The sequence below is a fragment of the Drosophila mojavensis genome, unplaced genomic scaffold (genome assembly GCF_018153725.1).
Source record: "Drosophila mojavensis isolate 15081-1352.22 unplaced genomic scaffold, ASM1815372v1 contig_82, whole genome shotgun sequence".
NCBI lineage: Eukaryota > Metazoa > Arthropoda > Insecta > Diptera > Drosophilidae > Drosophila > Drosophila mojavensis.
Window position 1 is genome coordinate 399,085 of NW_025318908.1, and position 16,563 is coordinate 415,647.

A 16,563-nucleotide genomic window follows, 5' to 3' on the forward strand; every position below is an offset into this window, starting at 1 on the left:
TCAAAACCTTTCCGTCAATAAGGGCAGATGCATATCATACTGGATATATATTGCGTTGTTATTATATATATATTTATGCTCACTAAGACCTCTTATTTGCTCCTCCCAATATTTTTTTTCATTCAATATAACGGCTGTGGTTTCCTTAACAAATTCGATTTTCAAAGGTCGACAAAATCTAATTGACTGCGGTGTTCTATTGAGCCAAATTATTCGGTTATGTTCATCCGTCAATCTTAGGGGAATTATTGTGGAAACAAAAAGGGAATGATCCATTGTATTGTACTCATCACTCTGAAAATATTGCTTATAACTGCTTTGCCCAGTTGATCCATCGAAACCGTAGCTCACTATTAATTTATAGTGCGTTGCATTTGGAACTACTTCTAAAACATCCTCTTGCAGCTTTAGAATCCGATCTGCTGTATGATTTAGTAAGCTCTGCAAAGGCACTTCCGCTTTTTTTTCACAAATTGATATTCCATTTGGCCTGCATTTCAACTTAGCTTTCACTACTTCCAAATAAGATGGGAAAATATCACATCCGTGTTGTTTACAGATCAACTTAATGTTACCATACTGCTCTTTTGTTAACCCGTTTTCAATAAGAAAAGCCAATGCTTCAGATGGTTCTATAGAAGTTGGTAAATTTCCTTCTATTTTCTTTCTTATCTCACTCGCATTCTCACTGTGCATTGTTTTTCGTAGAACGAATGCCATATCATTTTCTTTGCATTTTTTTGCTGAAACCGATGCAGCATGTATAAACAGTTGGGTTGTGTGTTCTTCTTGACTTGCAAGATCAGAAGCTAATTTTCTCTTCAGCCGACTGCCTGCTTCTTCATAAGTAAGTTCTTTACGGCCAGCTTTATCTTGCGAGGACTTAACTTCTTTTAAGTTGATAAATATTTTGCCCTCGACCCACCGTGAATGTGTTGCTTTGAATCTATGCAGATTACGGTTCCATCTGGGCAAATATCTTTTAACAAAAGCAATAAACTGGGCTACTTGGGTAGAAATACTGTTTTCTACATTTTCATCCACATTATTATTAATTTTTTCAATCATAAACAATTTCACCGCGTCTGCTTGGCGATTGTTGCTTGCCCATACGTCTAGAAGCTCTGAGCGCGTAAACTCATACTTAGCTATAAAAACGTTATTTTTTCGAAATGGAGCAAAAAGGAGCAAAAACGGTTAAAAGTCTCTAATAATAGAAGTTTCAGACAACACGTTTGCAATTAAACTTCATCACTAGTCTCCTCTATTTGTAAGTTATGTTCCACGAAACACGAACTATTTTGTTATTTTTTAGCTAAAATACACAACAACAAAACATTGAACAATTAGACAAGTAAACAAATGAACTCAAAAATTTGAATTGACAATTTATAGTACATACCATCAGTAATGTTTTCCATTTTTAAAGTTATAAATTTTATTTTTATTTACCGCAGTACTAAACTTCAAAGTTGCACAATTTTTCCCGCCCTTTTTTTGCATACAAAGCAACTCTGGGTCAGCTGACTTGCAGCCCCGCGTTATATAGTAGGGGCAGTCCATAAAATTTTTAAAAAATTCATTTTATATTAGTTAAGATATTTATTATTGGAAAATAAAAAAAAAGGTTAAAAATTGATAAAAAAAAAAATTGTATTTATGCCAAAATTTCGGGTTTTTTTCCTATAGTGCATTCGCAGTACGAGCCTATCATATTTATCCAATAACTCACCCGATTATCGAGAATAATCGATAAATTGATTTCATTTTGTAAGCGTAATTTGAATTTTGCTAGACTTAAGGATTTCAGATTTACTGTGTTGTTGAATATGATGAATACAAGGATTGACAGAGCAAGTGCACGTTAGATTTTAGAATTTCTTGGTTATCTCTTTTATTTTTGACTAGGCTATTCGACTATTGTGCGATTTCGAATGCCACGGGAATTTTTGTCGAAAACATATTTAAGTCTTTTTTTTTTCTTTTTTGCATTCCTAATCACATAAATGCATATACTTAAAGCACCAGCTCATTCGGTTAGCTGATATTCTAGTCGGGCACCCCAGACTAGAGCTATATTAATTGTTCTTATTTGATAATATCCAATTTCGGTAGTGCGCCACATTAGTATAAACTCCTGGATAGTCCTTTCTAGCGCATCCGATGCCCCATGAGACAATACCAACTAGTTTTCCATCTTCCACCAATGGGCCGCCAGAATCTCCTTGACAAGCATCTTTATTATTGCCCAAAGTACAGATCATGCCGCTTGTAATTCCTCTCATTTTCTGAGCATATCCGGATGCGCTGCAAGACTGGCGACTAATTATTATCAGATTCGTATGTAGCAAAACAGGTGAACGATTTGTACTGTTTTCGTGCGTAGCGCCCCAACCTGAAACAGACACAGAATCTCCTTCCTGTGGTTCATTACTTGCCAGATGAATCGAATTCTTGAAGTGATCAAGTTTAAGTTTCGCTCTCAAATGCAAAATGGCGACGTCGTTTTCATAAGTAGCGGCATTGAACATCGGATGCTCCGTCACTTTTTTTACTTGAACGACCTGTCCTCCACTGTTCCAATAATTGGATCCTGCCCGAATTTGAAAGTCTTCGGCACTAAACATTTTCGTGCAATGTGCCGCAGTTACAATTACAGAAGGGCTCAAAATAGAACCGCCACAAATATGACTCTCATCCACTTGTAATGAAACCTGCCAGGGTGCTTTTTCTATAGAAATGATCTTTCCTCCCACAATGCGAAAACGAGGAGAGCGGGACGCAGCCATCTTAATTGCACTAAGGAGTTGTAGGCTGATAATTAAGGTCCAGTTGACAATCATATTGTTATCAGAATTGTAGTGTGTCTTTCCTAGACACTTTTTATGGACTTCTTGGATTGAATCTTCAAAATAGTATATATTGACTTCAAGAATCTCTTGTTGTACATTAGGCATGGTACTTTACATTATCAGCATATCTGATTGAAATTCTACAGTTTGAATTAAGATTCCACGCACAATAAGATAAAGCTGTACAATGTATTGAGAGCACGAAATATTGTAGAATGAATATTCACAGTGGACAGTTGCGATAGTTTCCTAGGTCAGGGTGCATCCATTGTGATAAGATTAAATATGTGCTGAGCCTCTACTTTTTGATTAAAATGAAAACTGCTAAAAATTAATCTGGCAAAACTTGACAGACATACATATCTCTATACTGGTAATGAACTAAAATATCCACTGAAAATATAGTGGAAATTTGACAGAAAAATCTCTAACTGTGCTGCATCATTCAGTTTTATAAAAATTTGGTCAAGCTCGAGACTTTTTTGATTAAAAACAAGTATAAAAGGTCTAGTCGAGACGGCTTGACTACCAGATCCCCTGAACCCTTCGAGCAGCTGATATTTCAATAATTGTACGCATTTTTCTGCTTACACTAGAATCAATACTTGCACATAATTCAATTTCAACATAGAATGAAAGTGTTGCATAAGATCAGAAAGCTGCGAGCAGCAGGACATCACATCGCGGTGCACCGTGCAGGTTCGATTCCATCGTAGGTCGGGCCAACGACGCGTCGTGACGTCTATGAGTGACGTCAAGATCCATGTTGTTTCTCGGCTCTGCAAAGCTCAATTTGCATTTGCACTGCTATTATGCTCTCTTTAATGCGTCGAGCTTTGCGCTCGTTTCTTGCTCTCTAAGCTATGCGGCGTCACTTTTCTTTCAGTTGTTGTGAGCCGTCATTTTTATACCCAGAACCCATTTTCAATGGAAAACAAGTAAGAAAGCTCTAGTCGAGACTGCTCGACTACGAGATCCCCTGAACCCTTGGAGCAATAGCTATTTCAATAATTTTTCGCGTCTTTCATCTTACACAAGAAACACGCACACACGCATGCATACATACACACACACACATACACACCACGCATGGGCTGCAGTGTGCGCTTACTATGAGAACTTGTTTAATTACTTTTTTTGCGGACATACGATCTTCATGAAACCTTCAGATGATTATAACATGAATATGCATGTATTTGCCAAAGCACAAGTTTCTAGTATTTGAAATACGCCTTTTAAAAAGTGAGGGTGAGGGGGTTGATATAGAGGTGGGTGTAAATTTTAACAAAAACCGAAATTGCATAAATTGCATATTAGCATACATAAAAGATTTGGAGACTCTAGCAATAAAGGTGTAGAAGATATAATTTTATAACTGGTTTTCGATAAGGTTTTTTATCGATAAAAAAGATCGGGCTGTTATCGATTTTTAATGATAAACTTGATATCCGCGCTGTAAATACGGACATTTAAAAAAAAAAATTTGAAGTCTCAAGCTCTTATATCTTCTGAAATCGACGCGTTCATACATACGGACAGACAGACGGATAGGGCCAAGTCGACTCAGCTCGTCACCCTGATCAAGAATATATATACTTTGTGGGGTCTGCCACGGCTCCTTCTGCCTGTTACATACATCTCAACCAAACCATTATACCCTGATTTCCCATTGAAAATGGGCTCAGGGTATAAAAAGCGTATGTCAGTGGATAGTACGAGAAACAACCATTAAATGGTTATCATGATTTGGCAATAGGTGACAACCTTTAATTTAGCTCAATAGCTAGTGCTGTCACTAAGGTGAAGACTGCGAAAGAGTAGTCGGCTTCTTATACTCATTCACGAAAGTGAATTATTATACCCATTCACGAAAGTGAATTAGTATATTGGTTTTGTGCAATGTCCGTCTTGCTGTCCGTCCGTCCGTCTGTCCGTATGAACGCAATCTATTTCGTCGCTATTGAAGCTAGAGACTTGAAATTTGGAACACATACTCGTGTATATATCCGATTTATAAAGTGTTAAATGCATTTTCCGATATACCAGAAATCATGTTATTTGAAGAGCTAGATAGCTGAAATTTGGTATGTAGGTCCTCGTCGACCACCCTAGATCACGAGCTATGGCGGATATATCTCCGCCCATTGAAGGCGTGGCAAATCGGATAAAACTGTATCTCCAAGAGTTTTACAGATAGAGCGCTGAAATTTTGCACGTCAGCTAATGCTATGATTCTATAAAGTCTTAAGATAAAACAAGTAAGAAAGCTCTAGTCGAGACAGCCCGACTACGAGATCCCCTGAACCCTTGGAGTAATAGCTATTTCAATAATTTTTCGCATCTTTCAGCTTACACAAGAAACACGCACACACACACACACACACACAAACATTTATACACACATACACAAACATTTATACACACATACACAAACATTTATACACACACAAGCATAAAGACGCATGGGCGCAGTGTGCGCTTACTATGAGAACTTAATTGTTTAATAACATTTTTTGTGGACATACGATCTTCATGAAACTTTTAGATTATGATTATAACATAGATATGCATGTAATTGCTAAAGCACAAGTCTCTAGTAATTGAAATACGCCTTTTTCAAAAGTGACGGTGAGGGGGTTAATATAGGGGTGGGGGGTAAATTTTAACAAAAACCGAAATTGTATAAATTGCATGTAAGCGTAAATTAAAAATTTGGAGATCTTCCCGATCTTTTTTTATCGATAAAAAACCTTATGGAAAACCAGTTATAAAATATATCTTCTACACCTTTATTGCTAGAGTCTCCAAATTTTTAATGTATGCTTATATGCAATTTATGCAATTTCGATTTTTGTTAAAATTTACCCCCCACCTCTATGTCCACCCCCTCACCCTCACTTTTGTAAAAAACGTATTTCAAATACTAGAGACTTGTGCTTTGGCAAATACATGTATATTCATGTTATAATTATAATCTGAAAGTGTGTGTGTGTGTGCGTGTTTCTTGTGTTGGCTGAAAGACGCGAAAAATTATTGAAATAGCTATTGCTCCAAGGGTTCAGGGGATCTCGTAGTCGAGCAGTCTCGACTAGATCTTTCTTACTTGTTCTCTATATATCGATAACCATTCCCGATATTTTACTATCGATCAAATACCTTATCGAAAGCTAGTTATTTAATTATACATGCTACACCTTTAGAGCTAGAGCTTCCAAATTTTAAATGAAGACTTATATGTATTTTATATAATTTCGATTTTTGCTGTAATTTACCCGCCACCCCTATATCCACCCCCTCACCATCACCTTTGTAAAGAACTAGAGAGTTGTGCTTTGGAATGTACATACAGTTGAACATTATAATTATGTTCTGAAAGTTTCATTAATATTGTACGTCTAGAAATTAATTTATTCATTAAATATAATGTTGACCACACTGCAGCGCAGCCCAAGCGCAGTCGCTGCTTACTGCGCAGTTAGCAGAGCCCGTTCTAATGCGTGTGTATGTATGTGTGCCGAAAAGAAGTGCAGAGTGATTAGAATATCAGATTAGAGGGTTTAAGTTATCTCCTAGTCGAGCAGTCTCGACTAGAGTCTTCTTAATTGTTATACCCTGATGGTTTTGTTAAATGTATGTAACAGGCAGAAGGAGGCGTGGCAGACCCCATAAAGTATATATATTCTTGGGCGACGAGCTGACTCGATTTAGCCCTGTCCGTCTGTCCGTCCGTCCGTCTGTCCGTATGTCCGTATGTCCGTATGTCCGTATGTTTGAACGCGCCGATCTCAGAAGATATAAGAGCTAGGGACTTGACTTGACCCGACTTGCAATCGGGCGATACCGATTGCAGAAGACTCATTCACAGCCCAAACGCTGTCAACCAGAGTATATAGTGCAATTTTCAAGTCTAGTGCGCAACAAAAAACAGGGCATGATCCCATTAAAATTGGAAAATCATCGATAGCTATTGCTATGATCATTGCATCATTGCATACAAATTACATACATATATAATTTATACAATTTTAATTTTTATTATATATTTATATCCATACTAGTTGTCCCGGCGAACTTCGTACCGCCTAACAGTCTCTATATATATAAAACAAAGTCGAGTTTGTTACAAAACTTATAATTCGAGATCTGCTGCACCAATTTTCATGGTTTGTTGGATTTGTCTCCGCCCCGAATAGCAGTATGTATTTTAAAAATACTGAAAAATTTGGGGAAATACGTTATTTTCCCTAAAAGTTCTTTAATTTCGGAGCTGTCAAATTTTTGTATTAAAATCAGTAAGTAATGTCGTGTTTTACTAATTTAGGCTTCTATGAACGTAATACAATAATACAAAAAATATTAATATAGATAATTGTTAGAACTTTCACGAATCATCAAACAATATGCGTAATAATTCATCGAACTAACCTTCTTGGTAGTTTCCCCACCTAAAACAAATACAGTAAAAATTGTATTTTAGAACCCCTAATAAGCTACTCTCTACTAAATTAAGAGTGACAACTTTTTTTATGTACCAAAAGCAAACAGAATACAAAGTATATCAAGTTAAAATGAAAACAATGATATTGATCTTACCATTCAATGGATTAATCATTTTGATATAAAAGTGATATCCACCGTCTCCTTGCCAAAACATCAGCGGGTATTGTAACGCGTCATATGAACGGTGCGTTTCATATATGTATTCTTTGTAGTTGCCCAGTATTGCGTCGTGTAAGCACAATATCACGTGCTTCCAAGTTTTCAGCAACAATTAGGATTGCCACTTCATCGATTGTTGGATTATATCCGTGTTCTTCAATAATTTTCGCCCCAAATGAAGTCATTTGGAAACAGGCATTGTATTTTTGAGTGCTCGCTAGAAAAGTAGGGAACGCAATGGCTCTGGTGGCGGGACCACTAATAGCAATTTCACTTACCACTAAGGCAGCACAAACCGGGCTTTTCACCAGCAAACTTCAATGCGCCACAATGCTGGCAAACAACGTCTATTGGACCAATGCAAACTAAACGATTCAAGCTGTAGTCAATGGTGCAATCATATCGAAACGCTGCTCGATTCAAATCAATCCTTGAACCATTTCTTATTGCCGTTTCACGGGCTGCCTCTCTGTGAGAAGCACGAATTAAGGCCCTTCTTTGCTGGGTACTAACGCGGCGCTCTTCTCGGGCGATTTCTCGCTCTTCGTCAGATAATTGACTCGCGATATTCCGTTGGCATGCATATGCGTGTGTACCATACGCAGTACGAGTTTGCTTTATTTTTTCGATAAATCATCCGATAACTTTTTTATCGAGAATAATCGAAAAATTGATTTTGTTTTTTTTAGCCTAATTTGAACACTTTTAGACCTGGAGTCTTCAAATTTGCGTTGTATATAAAGTTAATGGATACAAAGATTTTGTAGTTTACAGATTTTGGATACTACGCCCCCTTTGCCCCCAATTTGTAAAAAACGCATTTAAAGTACTAGAGACTTGTGCTTTGGAATGTACTTACATTTTAACCATATGATTACGCTCTAAAAGTTTCATTAAGATTTTATGTCTACAAATGAAATTATTCAACAAATAAATTCTCATAATATTGCCCACACTGCAGCGCCCAAGCGCAGTCGCTGCTAACTGCGCACTTAGCAGAGCGCGTGCTTATAAGTGCATGTTTATGAATGTGTGCATACAAGAAGTCCAGAATGATTAGAATATCAGCTTGGAGGGTTCAGGGTATCTCCTAGTCGAGCAGTCTCGACTGGAGCCTTCTTACTTGTTTGTTTTATCAAAATTGCTAATATAGCAACAGCAGCAACTCTCGATTGTTGTGCCGACATAATATAAACACGTCGTTATTCCTTGAATTTTTCAATTCAACTGAACTTGCAAATGAGTGTCACTTGCAAGCAGTGCAAACAAAAACAAAAAATGAAAACACGTGTAGACAATAATGCAATATATTGCACGAAATAGCCATGCAAAAGTTTGCGTGCAAAACAAAAAAAAAACTGTATCTCCTAAAGTTGTAAGCCTAGAATGCTGAAATTTTGCATGTCAGCTAATGTTATGATTCCAAAAGTCTAAAAATAAAATTATAAGTCTACGCCCATTAGGGGCGTGGCAAATCGGACCTGAAGATATAGTAATTTTTCGAATTCTGCTCTATTTTGGACACTATTGATGCCAGAGATGTCAAAAAACCTTTGTCGGATATATGTCCGCCCACAGGGGGCGTGGCAAACCGCAAAAGTTGATATCTCCTAAAGTATAATAGCTAGAAGCTTCAAATTTGGATAGTTGAGTTACTGGTAGCCTCCTCTATCGATTCCCAGAAAAATAATTTTTACGCCTCTTTAGGGGCGTGGCATAACGAAAAATACCCTGTAATTTTCAATTCAATACCCAGAACAAGTTTATAATATTATTTCGATAACTCATCGAATTCCTTTGTCATCGAATTTCCTTTTTATCGACATTATTCGATAAATTGATTCTTTTTCTTGGGCTTATTTGGAATACTATTAAATGCGTTTTTTGGATACTTGGTAGAAAAGGACGAAACTATAATTTTGAGACTAGCTTTAAAGTTGACTGAGGTGTAATTTTATATTTTAGTTTACCTCTTGGTTTAAGATATCAAGAATATAATTTTCAGGGTTTGCCGTTTTCACAAATTAAACTGAGAAAATAAATGTGAAAGAAAAGCCTCATCTGCACCCGAGACTCACAATATTTTGACAAAAGCAAATATTTATTATTGGAACAGGAGTACTGGGGACGGAGGGTCTAAAGTGCAGAGTGAAACTCAATGTCAAACTTGTTTGTTTGCTGCCTTTTTGGTGCATACCCCACACACAAACGTGTAAGGTATTCGAATGATATTATATTGTTTTCTGATGTATGGAATTTTTCGTACTGATTTGCATACCGTGAACCCATTGAAAATGGAAAATGAATTTATAATATTCTTGCGAAAATGTATGTAGCGGAAGTCTGGCAGACCCCATAAAGTATATAGATTCTTGATCAGGGCGGCGAACTGTGTCGATCCTGCCATATCACTCTGTCGCAATATACCATTCGCAGTACGAGCCTATCATATTTATCCAATAACTCACCCGATTATCGAGAATAATCGATAAATTGATTTCATTTTGTAAGCGTAATTTGAATTTTGTTAGACTTAAGGATTTCAGATTTACTGTGTTGTTGAATATGATGAATACAAGGATTGACAGAGCAAGTGCACGTTAGATTTTAGAATTTCTTGGTTATCTCTTTTATTTTTGACTAGGCTATTCGACTATTGTGCGATTTCGAATGCCACGGGAATTTTTGTCGAAAACATATTTAAGTCTTTTGTTTTTTTCTTTTTAGCATTCCTAATCACATAAATGCATATACTTAAAGCACCAGCTCATTCGGTTAGCTGATATTCTAGTCGGGCACCCCAGACTAGAGTTATATTAATTGTTCTTATTTGATAATATCCAATTTCGGTAGTGCGCCACATTGGTATAAACTCCTGGATAGTCCTTTCTAGCACATCCGATGCCCCATGAGACAATACCAACTAGTTTTCCACCTTTAACCAATGGGCCGCCAGAATCTCCTTGACAAGCATCTTTATGATTGCCCGAAGTACAGATCATGCCGCTTGTAATTCCTCTCTCTTTCTTAGCATATCCGGATGCGCTACAGGACTGGCGACTAATAATTTTCAGATTCGCATGTAGCAAAACAGGTGAACGATTTGTACTGTTGTCGTGCGTAGCGCCCCAACCTGAAACAGACACACGATCTCCTTCCTGTGGTTCTTTACTTGCCAGATGAATTGATTTTGTGAAACGATTAAGTTTAAGTTTCGCTCTCAAATGCAAAATGGCGACGTCGTTTTCAAAAGTAGCGGCATTGAACATCGGATGCTCTGTTATTTTTTTTACTTGAACGACCTGTCCTCCACTGTTCCAATAATTGGATCCTGCCCGAATTCGAAATTCCTCGGCACTATATATTTGCGTGCAATGTGCCGCAGTTACAATTACAGAAGGGCTCAAAAGAGAGCCGCCACAAACATGAGCTCTATCCACTTGTAATGAAACCTGCCAGGGTGCATTTTTTATAGAAATGATCTTTCCTCTCACAATGCGAAAACGAGGAGAGCGGGACGCAGCCATCTTAATTGCACTAAGGAGTTGTAGGCTGATAATTAAGGTCCAGTTGACAATCATATTGTTATCAGAATTGTAGTGTGTCTTTCCTAGACACTTTTTATGGACTTCTTGGATTGAATCTTCAAAATAGTATATATTGACTTCAAGAATCTCTTGTTGTACATTAGGCATGGTACTTTACATTATCAGCATATCTGATTGAAATTCTACAGTTTGAATTAAGATTCCACGCACAATAAGATAAAGCTGTACAATGTATTGAGAGCACGAAATATTGTAGAATGAATATTCACAGTGGACAGTTGCGATAGTTTCCTAGGTCAGGGTGCATCCATTGTGTTAAGATTAAATATGTGGTGAGCCTCTACTCTCTCTAACTAATCTAATCTCTAACTGTGCTGCATCATTCAGTTTTATAAAAATTTGGTCAAGCTCGAGACTTTTTATACCCTGAACCCATTGAAAATGGGAAATCAGGGTATAATGGTTTTGTTAAAAGTATGTAACAGGCAGAGGGGGCGTGGCAGACCCCACAAAGTATATATATTCTTGATCAGGGCGACAGCTGAGTCGATAAAGCCCGGTCCGTCCGTCCGTATGAACGCCTTGATCTCAGAAGATATAAGAGCTAGAGACTAGAGAAATTTTGCAAGCATACTCATGTGTACCATACGCAGTAAAAGTTTATCACATTTTTTTGGATGACTTATCCGATAGCTTTTTTATCGAGAATAATCGAAAATTTTATTTTATTTATTTTTTTTTTTTTCAGTCTAATTTGAGCACCTTTAGACCTGGAGACTTCAGATTTACTGTGTATATATTTAATAAATATAGCGGCTTTGTAACTTAAAGATTTTGGAGACCACGCCTTCAGTGCACTGCAACCCAAGCACAGTCGCTGCTAACTGTGCAGTTGTGATTTTTTATATGTGTATAAAAGAAGTGAATTTCTTTGCATGGTTCAGGGTATCTCCTAGTCGAGCAGTCTCGACTAGAGCACCATTACTTGTTTTTTCCTAGGTCCTCACGCGGATATAGAGTTTGTTTATGAAAATCGATAACTCAACTACATACTGCTGCTCGGTGATATATGATGATCAAAATCTAGTGGGGGATTCTTACTAGTTGTAGAGGAATACGAAAGATACTTTCATATAAATTGAAAGATATAGTTTTTACACTTTCTTTTTCGATCCTGTTAATATCCACTTCCGGTAGAATGCCACATCGGTGTAAACTCCTGGAAAGTCCTTTCTAGCACATCCCACGCCCCATGAAACAATACCAACTAGTTTTCCATCTCCAATCAACGGGCCGCCAGAGTCCCCTTGACATGCATCTTTATTATTGCCGGCAGCACATATCATGCCCGTTCTTATTTTTGTTCCTTTTTTAGCGTGTCCCGAGTTCTGGCAAGACTTGCGACTTATAATTTTCACATACACATATTGCAAATCCCGCGAACGATTAAAACCGTTCTCTCTCGTAAAACCCCAGCCTGAAACAGACACACGAACTCCTTTCTGTGGTGCTTTTCTTACCAGCTGAATCGAATTTGTGGTCAGACCAAATTTAAGTTTCGTACTTAAATGCAAAATGGCGACGTCGTTTTCAAAAGTAACGGCATTGAACTTCGGATGCTCAGTAATTTTTTTTATTTGAGCGACCTGCCCTCCACGTTTCCAATAATTGGATCCTGCCCGAATTTGTGAATTCTTGCGTCTAAGCCGCCTCGCACAATGTGCTGCTGTTACAATTATAGAAGGGCTCAAAATAGAGCCGCCACAAATATGAATCCTATCCACTTGTATTGAAACCTGCCAGGGTGCTTTCACTATAGAAAGGACCTTTCCTCCCACAATGCGCAGATTTCCTCGTTGGGACGCAGCAACCTCAATTGCAGTAAGGAGTTGTAGGCTGATAATTAAGCTCCAGTTGACAATCATATTTTTATCCGACTTGTGTTGTGTCTTTCCTAGACACTTTTTATGGACTTCTTGGATTGAATCTTGAAAATAGTATACATTGGTCCCAATCATCTCTTGTTTTTATCGATTAGGTAAGGTACCTTACATTATCAGCATAGCCGATTCAATTTTTACGGTTTTATTTAAGATTCCACATAAAATACAATATGAATACATGAAAGTTCATACCAAATATAATGGCTATTCACAGTGCGAGATTCCGATAGTTGCAATAGTTTCCTTGGTCATAAATATGTGGTAAACCATTGCTTCTTGATTGCTCTTCAAAAGAAATGTCCTAACAATAAATCAATACAAAATTGAAAAGTAAAACTCTATTATGGTAAAAAACCCATTGAAATTACAATGGAAATTTAATAGAAAAGTCTCTAACAGTACTGCATCATTCCGCTTTACACAAATTTGGTCAAATAGAGACCCGATTACTGGAATTATACAAATTCAGTAAGTATAAGTAAGAGGCTAAAACCGAAGCGGCTCGATTACGAGATCCCGTGGACCCTAAACAGAACTTATGCTTTAATAAGTCTCTAGTATTTGAAATACGGTTATTAAAAATTTATGAGTGCAGGAGACGGAAATGCGAGGAGATGGAGACTCCATCTCCACAAAGACGGACCTACAACAAATATAAATTTTCTCAACCTCTTATAGGTTCTGAAATCGACTCGTTCAAGCAGACGAATAGACGGATAGACGGACAGATAGACAGACAGGCATGGTAATATCGACTCAACTAGCTCTTATCAGCAATATACATATTTGTATAATCTTTATGTGCCATATATTTTCTCAAAAAATTATACCTTCCATTCCAATTTTCAATGGGTTCAGAGAATTAAATCGAAACAAAGTCAATGAAACTGAAGAAAATAAATGTGAAATCTTGAGAATGTGTTGTGCCCGAGACTATATCACAATATTTTGAGAAAAGCAAATATTTATCAACTTGATGCTCGTTGGCCTTTGCATGCGATTATGGGGGAGACACACACATTCACACATTTGGAATAAGTGTACTGGGGAGGCAGGGTCTTAGAGGTGTCTAAAGTGCAGGGTGAATGCAGAGCTAGAAAGTCAAAGTCAAAGTTGTTTGTTTGCAGCCGTTTTTGTTCCTCGCTCACACACAGACATGTGAGCATATTGATTTACGAAGGCAGCTAAATTTTGATGCTTTCTGGTTTAGAAAAGGCAAAACAATTAACGAGCATTGGAGTAAAGTTATTTATCTATTGAGATAAGTAACATACTGAGAATGTATTTAATGTATTTAAGCACAAATGATTTATTGCACAATTGAATTGAATGAAGAAAGAGGAGAATACAATTCTCAAAGTGCGTACATCAATATTTGAATTTGTGTAGAGCATTTGACATTTTTCGTGGCCTAACTAGATTGGGATTGCTGCTGCTGCTGTTGCTGTATTTCACACCGAGATCGAGTGAAGCGCAAGGCGCACGCTTGGACGAGTGTGCAAAAACCCAATAACCCAAAGCTCAAGGTGACAATGATGAAGACGACGACGACGAGGACGCCGTTGAGGAGGTTAAGGATGAACATGTTGTGCCAAAGGGATGCAAGGCACTGTCGGCTATTCGTTCAGTCATTCAGTCAGTCAGTCAGTCAGTCAGTGCGTCAGAGGTAACATGGCTTGTGTGTGTGCTTCTGGTTGTTTGTTTGCCCTTGTTGCTGTTGCCTTATTATATTTCTGAGGCACGAGTCGCATGTGGCACAAAGCGCTCTGTGGCAGCCTTTTCATTGTTAGACAATGAGACGAGTCTGGGCAAATGAAAGGTTAGGCTGGGTGCCTTCGGATCTCCACAACATGCTATTCATTTTTGATATAGTTACTTGTTTGCCAAGCCCTTTGGCGGCATGAGTGCATAAGTCCAGGTTCTTGTTGCAACACTTTAACATCCTTTTATTTTTACTTTCATTTTTATACCCTTACCTATTGCAAAAAGGATTCAGTGTATAACGACTTGTTCAAATGTACACAGATACAATATTCTTTATGGGGACTATGTGAGTGATGTATGTCCTGAAAGAACTAGAGACAGGAAATTTTCCACGTGTTTATGTATATTTATTGCTTATGATAAAGCTTGTGCAAAATAATCAGATCATTCAAAAGCGTTGCCGAACTTCAGATATTAAATATCTCTGTCTCAGTTTATGGTACTCGTATAATGATTTGATGGTAAATATTAAGTATGGGACTTGTTAGTCCCCAATGCAGACGTCGGATAGGGAACTAACACTAAGTCCCATAGTTAATATGTATATATATATATATATATATATATATATATATGTAACTATAACTATAACTATATATATTACTATATATTAAGGGTATCACCAAATCGGACACTGTCTATCAGAGTTTTCTCACTTATTTTTTTCGTTTGCTCTGTTTTTTGTGCATTTCGTTTTTTTTTTCCATGTGGAGGTCACATTGTGCTCACATGCCCGCATGCAGTTGAATAAATTTGTACAATGTCACGGCAATTATGTAAAACAGCGCCATTAGTGCAAAGATTTTCACCTCGAGCGATTTTCCTGTGACGAAACGGTGCGGCTGGACAGCAACAGTCAGGACCTAAACACGGTAGCGGGGCAGTAGGTACTCTTGACTGAATGACTGACTGACTGAGTGACTAGCTGGCTGACATGGCTGCATTTGCTCAAATTTATGAGGCATGATGTTGCATGCAAGGACAATGCAAATGTGTGAGTGCACGTGTGCATGTGTGCGTGTGTGCGTGTGCGCGTTTGTTTGTATATGTTGATGATGTTGCCAGAGCTGTTGAAGCTGTGTTGCCGGTGAATTATTTATGCCAGGCTTGACATTTACTTAGGCAACGTTGTCGCCCGCCCATGCAACGGAATTTACTGTTGCATATTTTTAGTGCATACTTTTGGGCGCATTTACTATTTATTAATTGCACTAGTGTCGCAAATTGTTTCGACACCATCGTTTCGCCTGCTATATAGAATAGTATATGGTATAACTAACTGGAGTTAGTTAGTATCTGTATCGGATTTTCGTGAGTGTTAAGAGCAGCTTTTGCGTCTGCTGCAATGCTTAAATTTCATTTTAAATATTCATAATTCAATTTTGACTTTTGTTTTTCGTAGAAGTTTCGTGGCCAGTCAACGTTTTCAGCTTTCCTTGTTGTTGTTATTATTATTTCGAAGTTGTTGCAACTTGTGTTGTATTGCTCTTGGTTTACGTTATTAATGAGCAAGTGAAAATGCATGCCTCGCAGCCAAACGGAGACGGCAACGCCATAGAAATGGAGAAGCCGTTAAGTACTAGCCGAGAGTCAGCTTAATAGATATATTTAGTAAACCGCATACGGACAACAAGATGAGCTACAGCCGTGGAATTAATAATATATTTGATTAACGATTTCGCTTCAAGGCAGTTGCAAAACTTAAAGCGCCGAAATACATTAAACATCTATGTAACTGAAGTGAAAGTTGAGTATAACTATATGCACTACTGAAGGTATACAATAATAAAGACTTAA

The 16,563-nt window shown here is 37.6% G+C and overlaps 4 protein-coding genes across 5 annotated transcripts; all 4 read right to left on the reverse strand.

Annotated features, from left to right (window-relative positions):
- Positions 1 to 1,777, reverse strand: LOC116804168. Its single transcript, XM_044011385.1, has 2 exons — positions 1,403 to 1,777; positions 1 to 1,315 (listed from the first exon to the last, which is right to left on the reverse strand). The coding sequence occupies exon 2, from the start codon at positions 1,066 to 1,068 to the stop codon at positions 1 to 3; it is 1,068 nt and encodes a 355-aa protein (XP_043867320.1). The 5' UTR covers positions 1,069 to 1,315; positions 1,403 to 1,777.
- Positions 1,778 to 1,864: 87 nt separating this feature from the next.
- On the reverse strand, positions 1,865 to 3,236 carry LOC6581117 (trypsin beta). 2 transcript variants are annotated; one of them, XM_015164611.3, is made up of 2 exons: positions 2,396 to 3,236; positions 2,160 to 2,315 (listed from the first exon to the last, which is right to left on the reverse strand). In XM_015164611.3, the coding sequence occupies exons 1-2, from the start codon at positions 2,955 to 2,957 to the stop codon at positions 2,242 to 2,244; spliced, it is 636 nt and encodes a 211-aa protein (XP_015020097.2). In that variant the 5' UTR covers positions 2,958 to 3,236; the 3' UTR covers positions 2,160 to 2,241. The 2 variants fall into 2 exon arrangements, with proteins under 2 accessions (XP_032586362.1, XP_015020097.2); XM_032730471.2 differs by having other exon boundaries at positions 1,865 to 3,233.
- A 6,875-nt stretch (positions 3,237 to 10,111) lies between these two features.
- Positions 10,112 to 11,365, reverse strand: LOC6581118 (trypsin beta). The gene has a single exon (XM_032730561.2). It carries the CDS (start codon positions 11,204 to 11,206, stop codon positions 10,328 to 10,330), a length of 879 nt encoding a protein of 292 aa, XP_032586452.1. The 5' UTR covers positions 11,207 to 11,365; the 3' UTR covers positions 10,112 to 10,327.
- Positions 11,366 to 11,691: 326 nt separating this feature from the next.
- Positions 11,692 to 13,040, reverse strand: LOC6581119 (trypsin beta). The gene has a single exon (XM_002006841.4). The coding sequence runs from the start codon at positions 12,982 to 12,984 to the stop codon at positions 12,214 to 12,216; it is 771 nt and encodes a 256-aa protein (XP_002006877.2). The 5' UTR covers positions 12,985 to 13,040; the 3' UTR covers positions 11,692 to 12,213.
- Between the last annotated feature and the right edge of the window lie 3,523 nt (positions 13,041 to 16,563).

What these genes read in the sequence shown, in the direction of transcription:
- LOC6581119 (XM_002006841.4), bottom strand. Translation starts at nt 12,984, where the DNA reads ATGATTGTCAACTGGAGCTTAATTATCAGCCTACAACTCCTTACTGCA.
- LOC6581117 (XM_032730471.2), bottom strand. Translation starts at nt 2,957, where the DNA reads ATGCCTAATGTACAACAAGAGATTCTTGAAGTCAATATATACTATTTT.
- LOC6581118 (XM_032730561.2), bottom strand. Translation starts at nt 11,206, where the DNA reads ATGCCTAATGTACAACAAGAGATTCTTGAAGTCAATATATACTATTTT.
- LOC116804168 (XM_044011385.1), bottom strand. Translation starts at nt 1,068, where the DNA reads ATGATTGAAAAAATTAATAATAATGTGGATGAAAATGTAGAAAACAGT.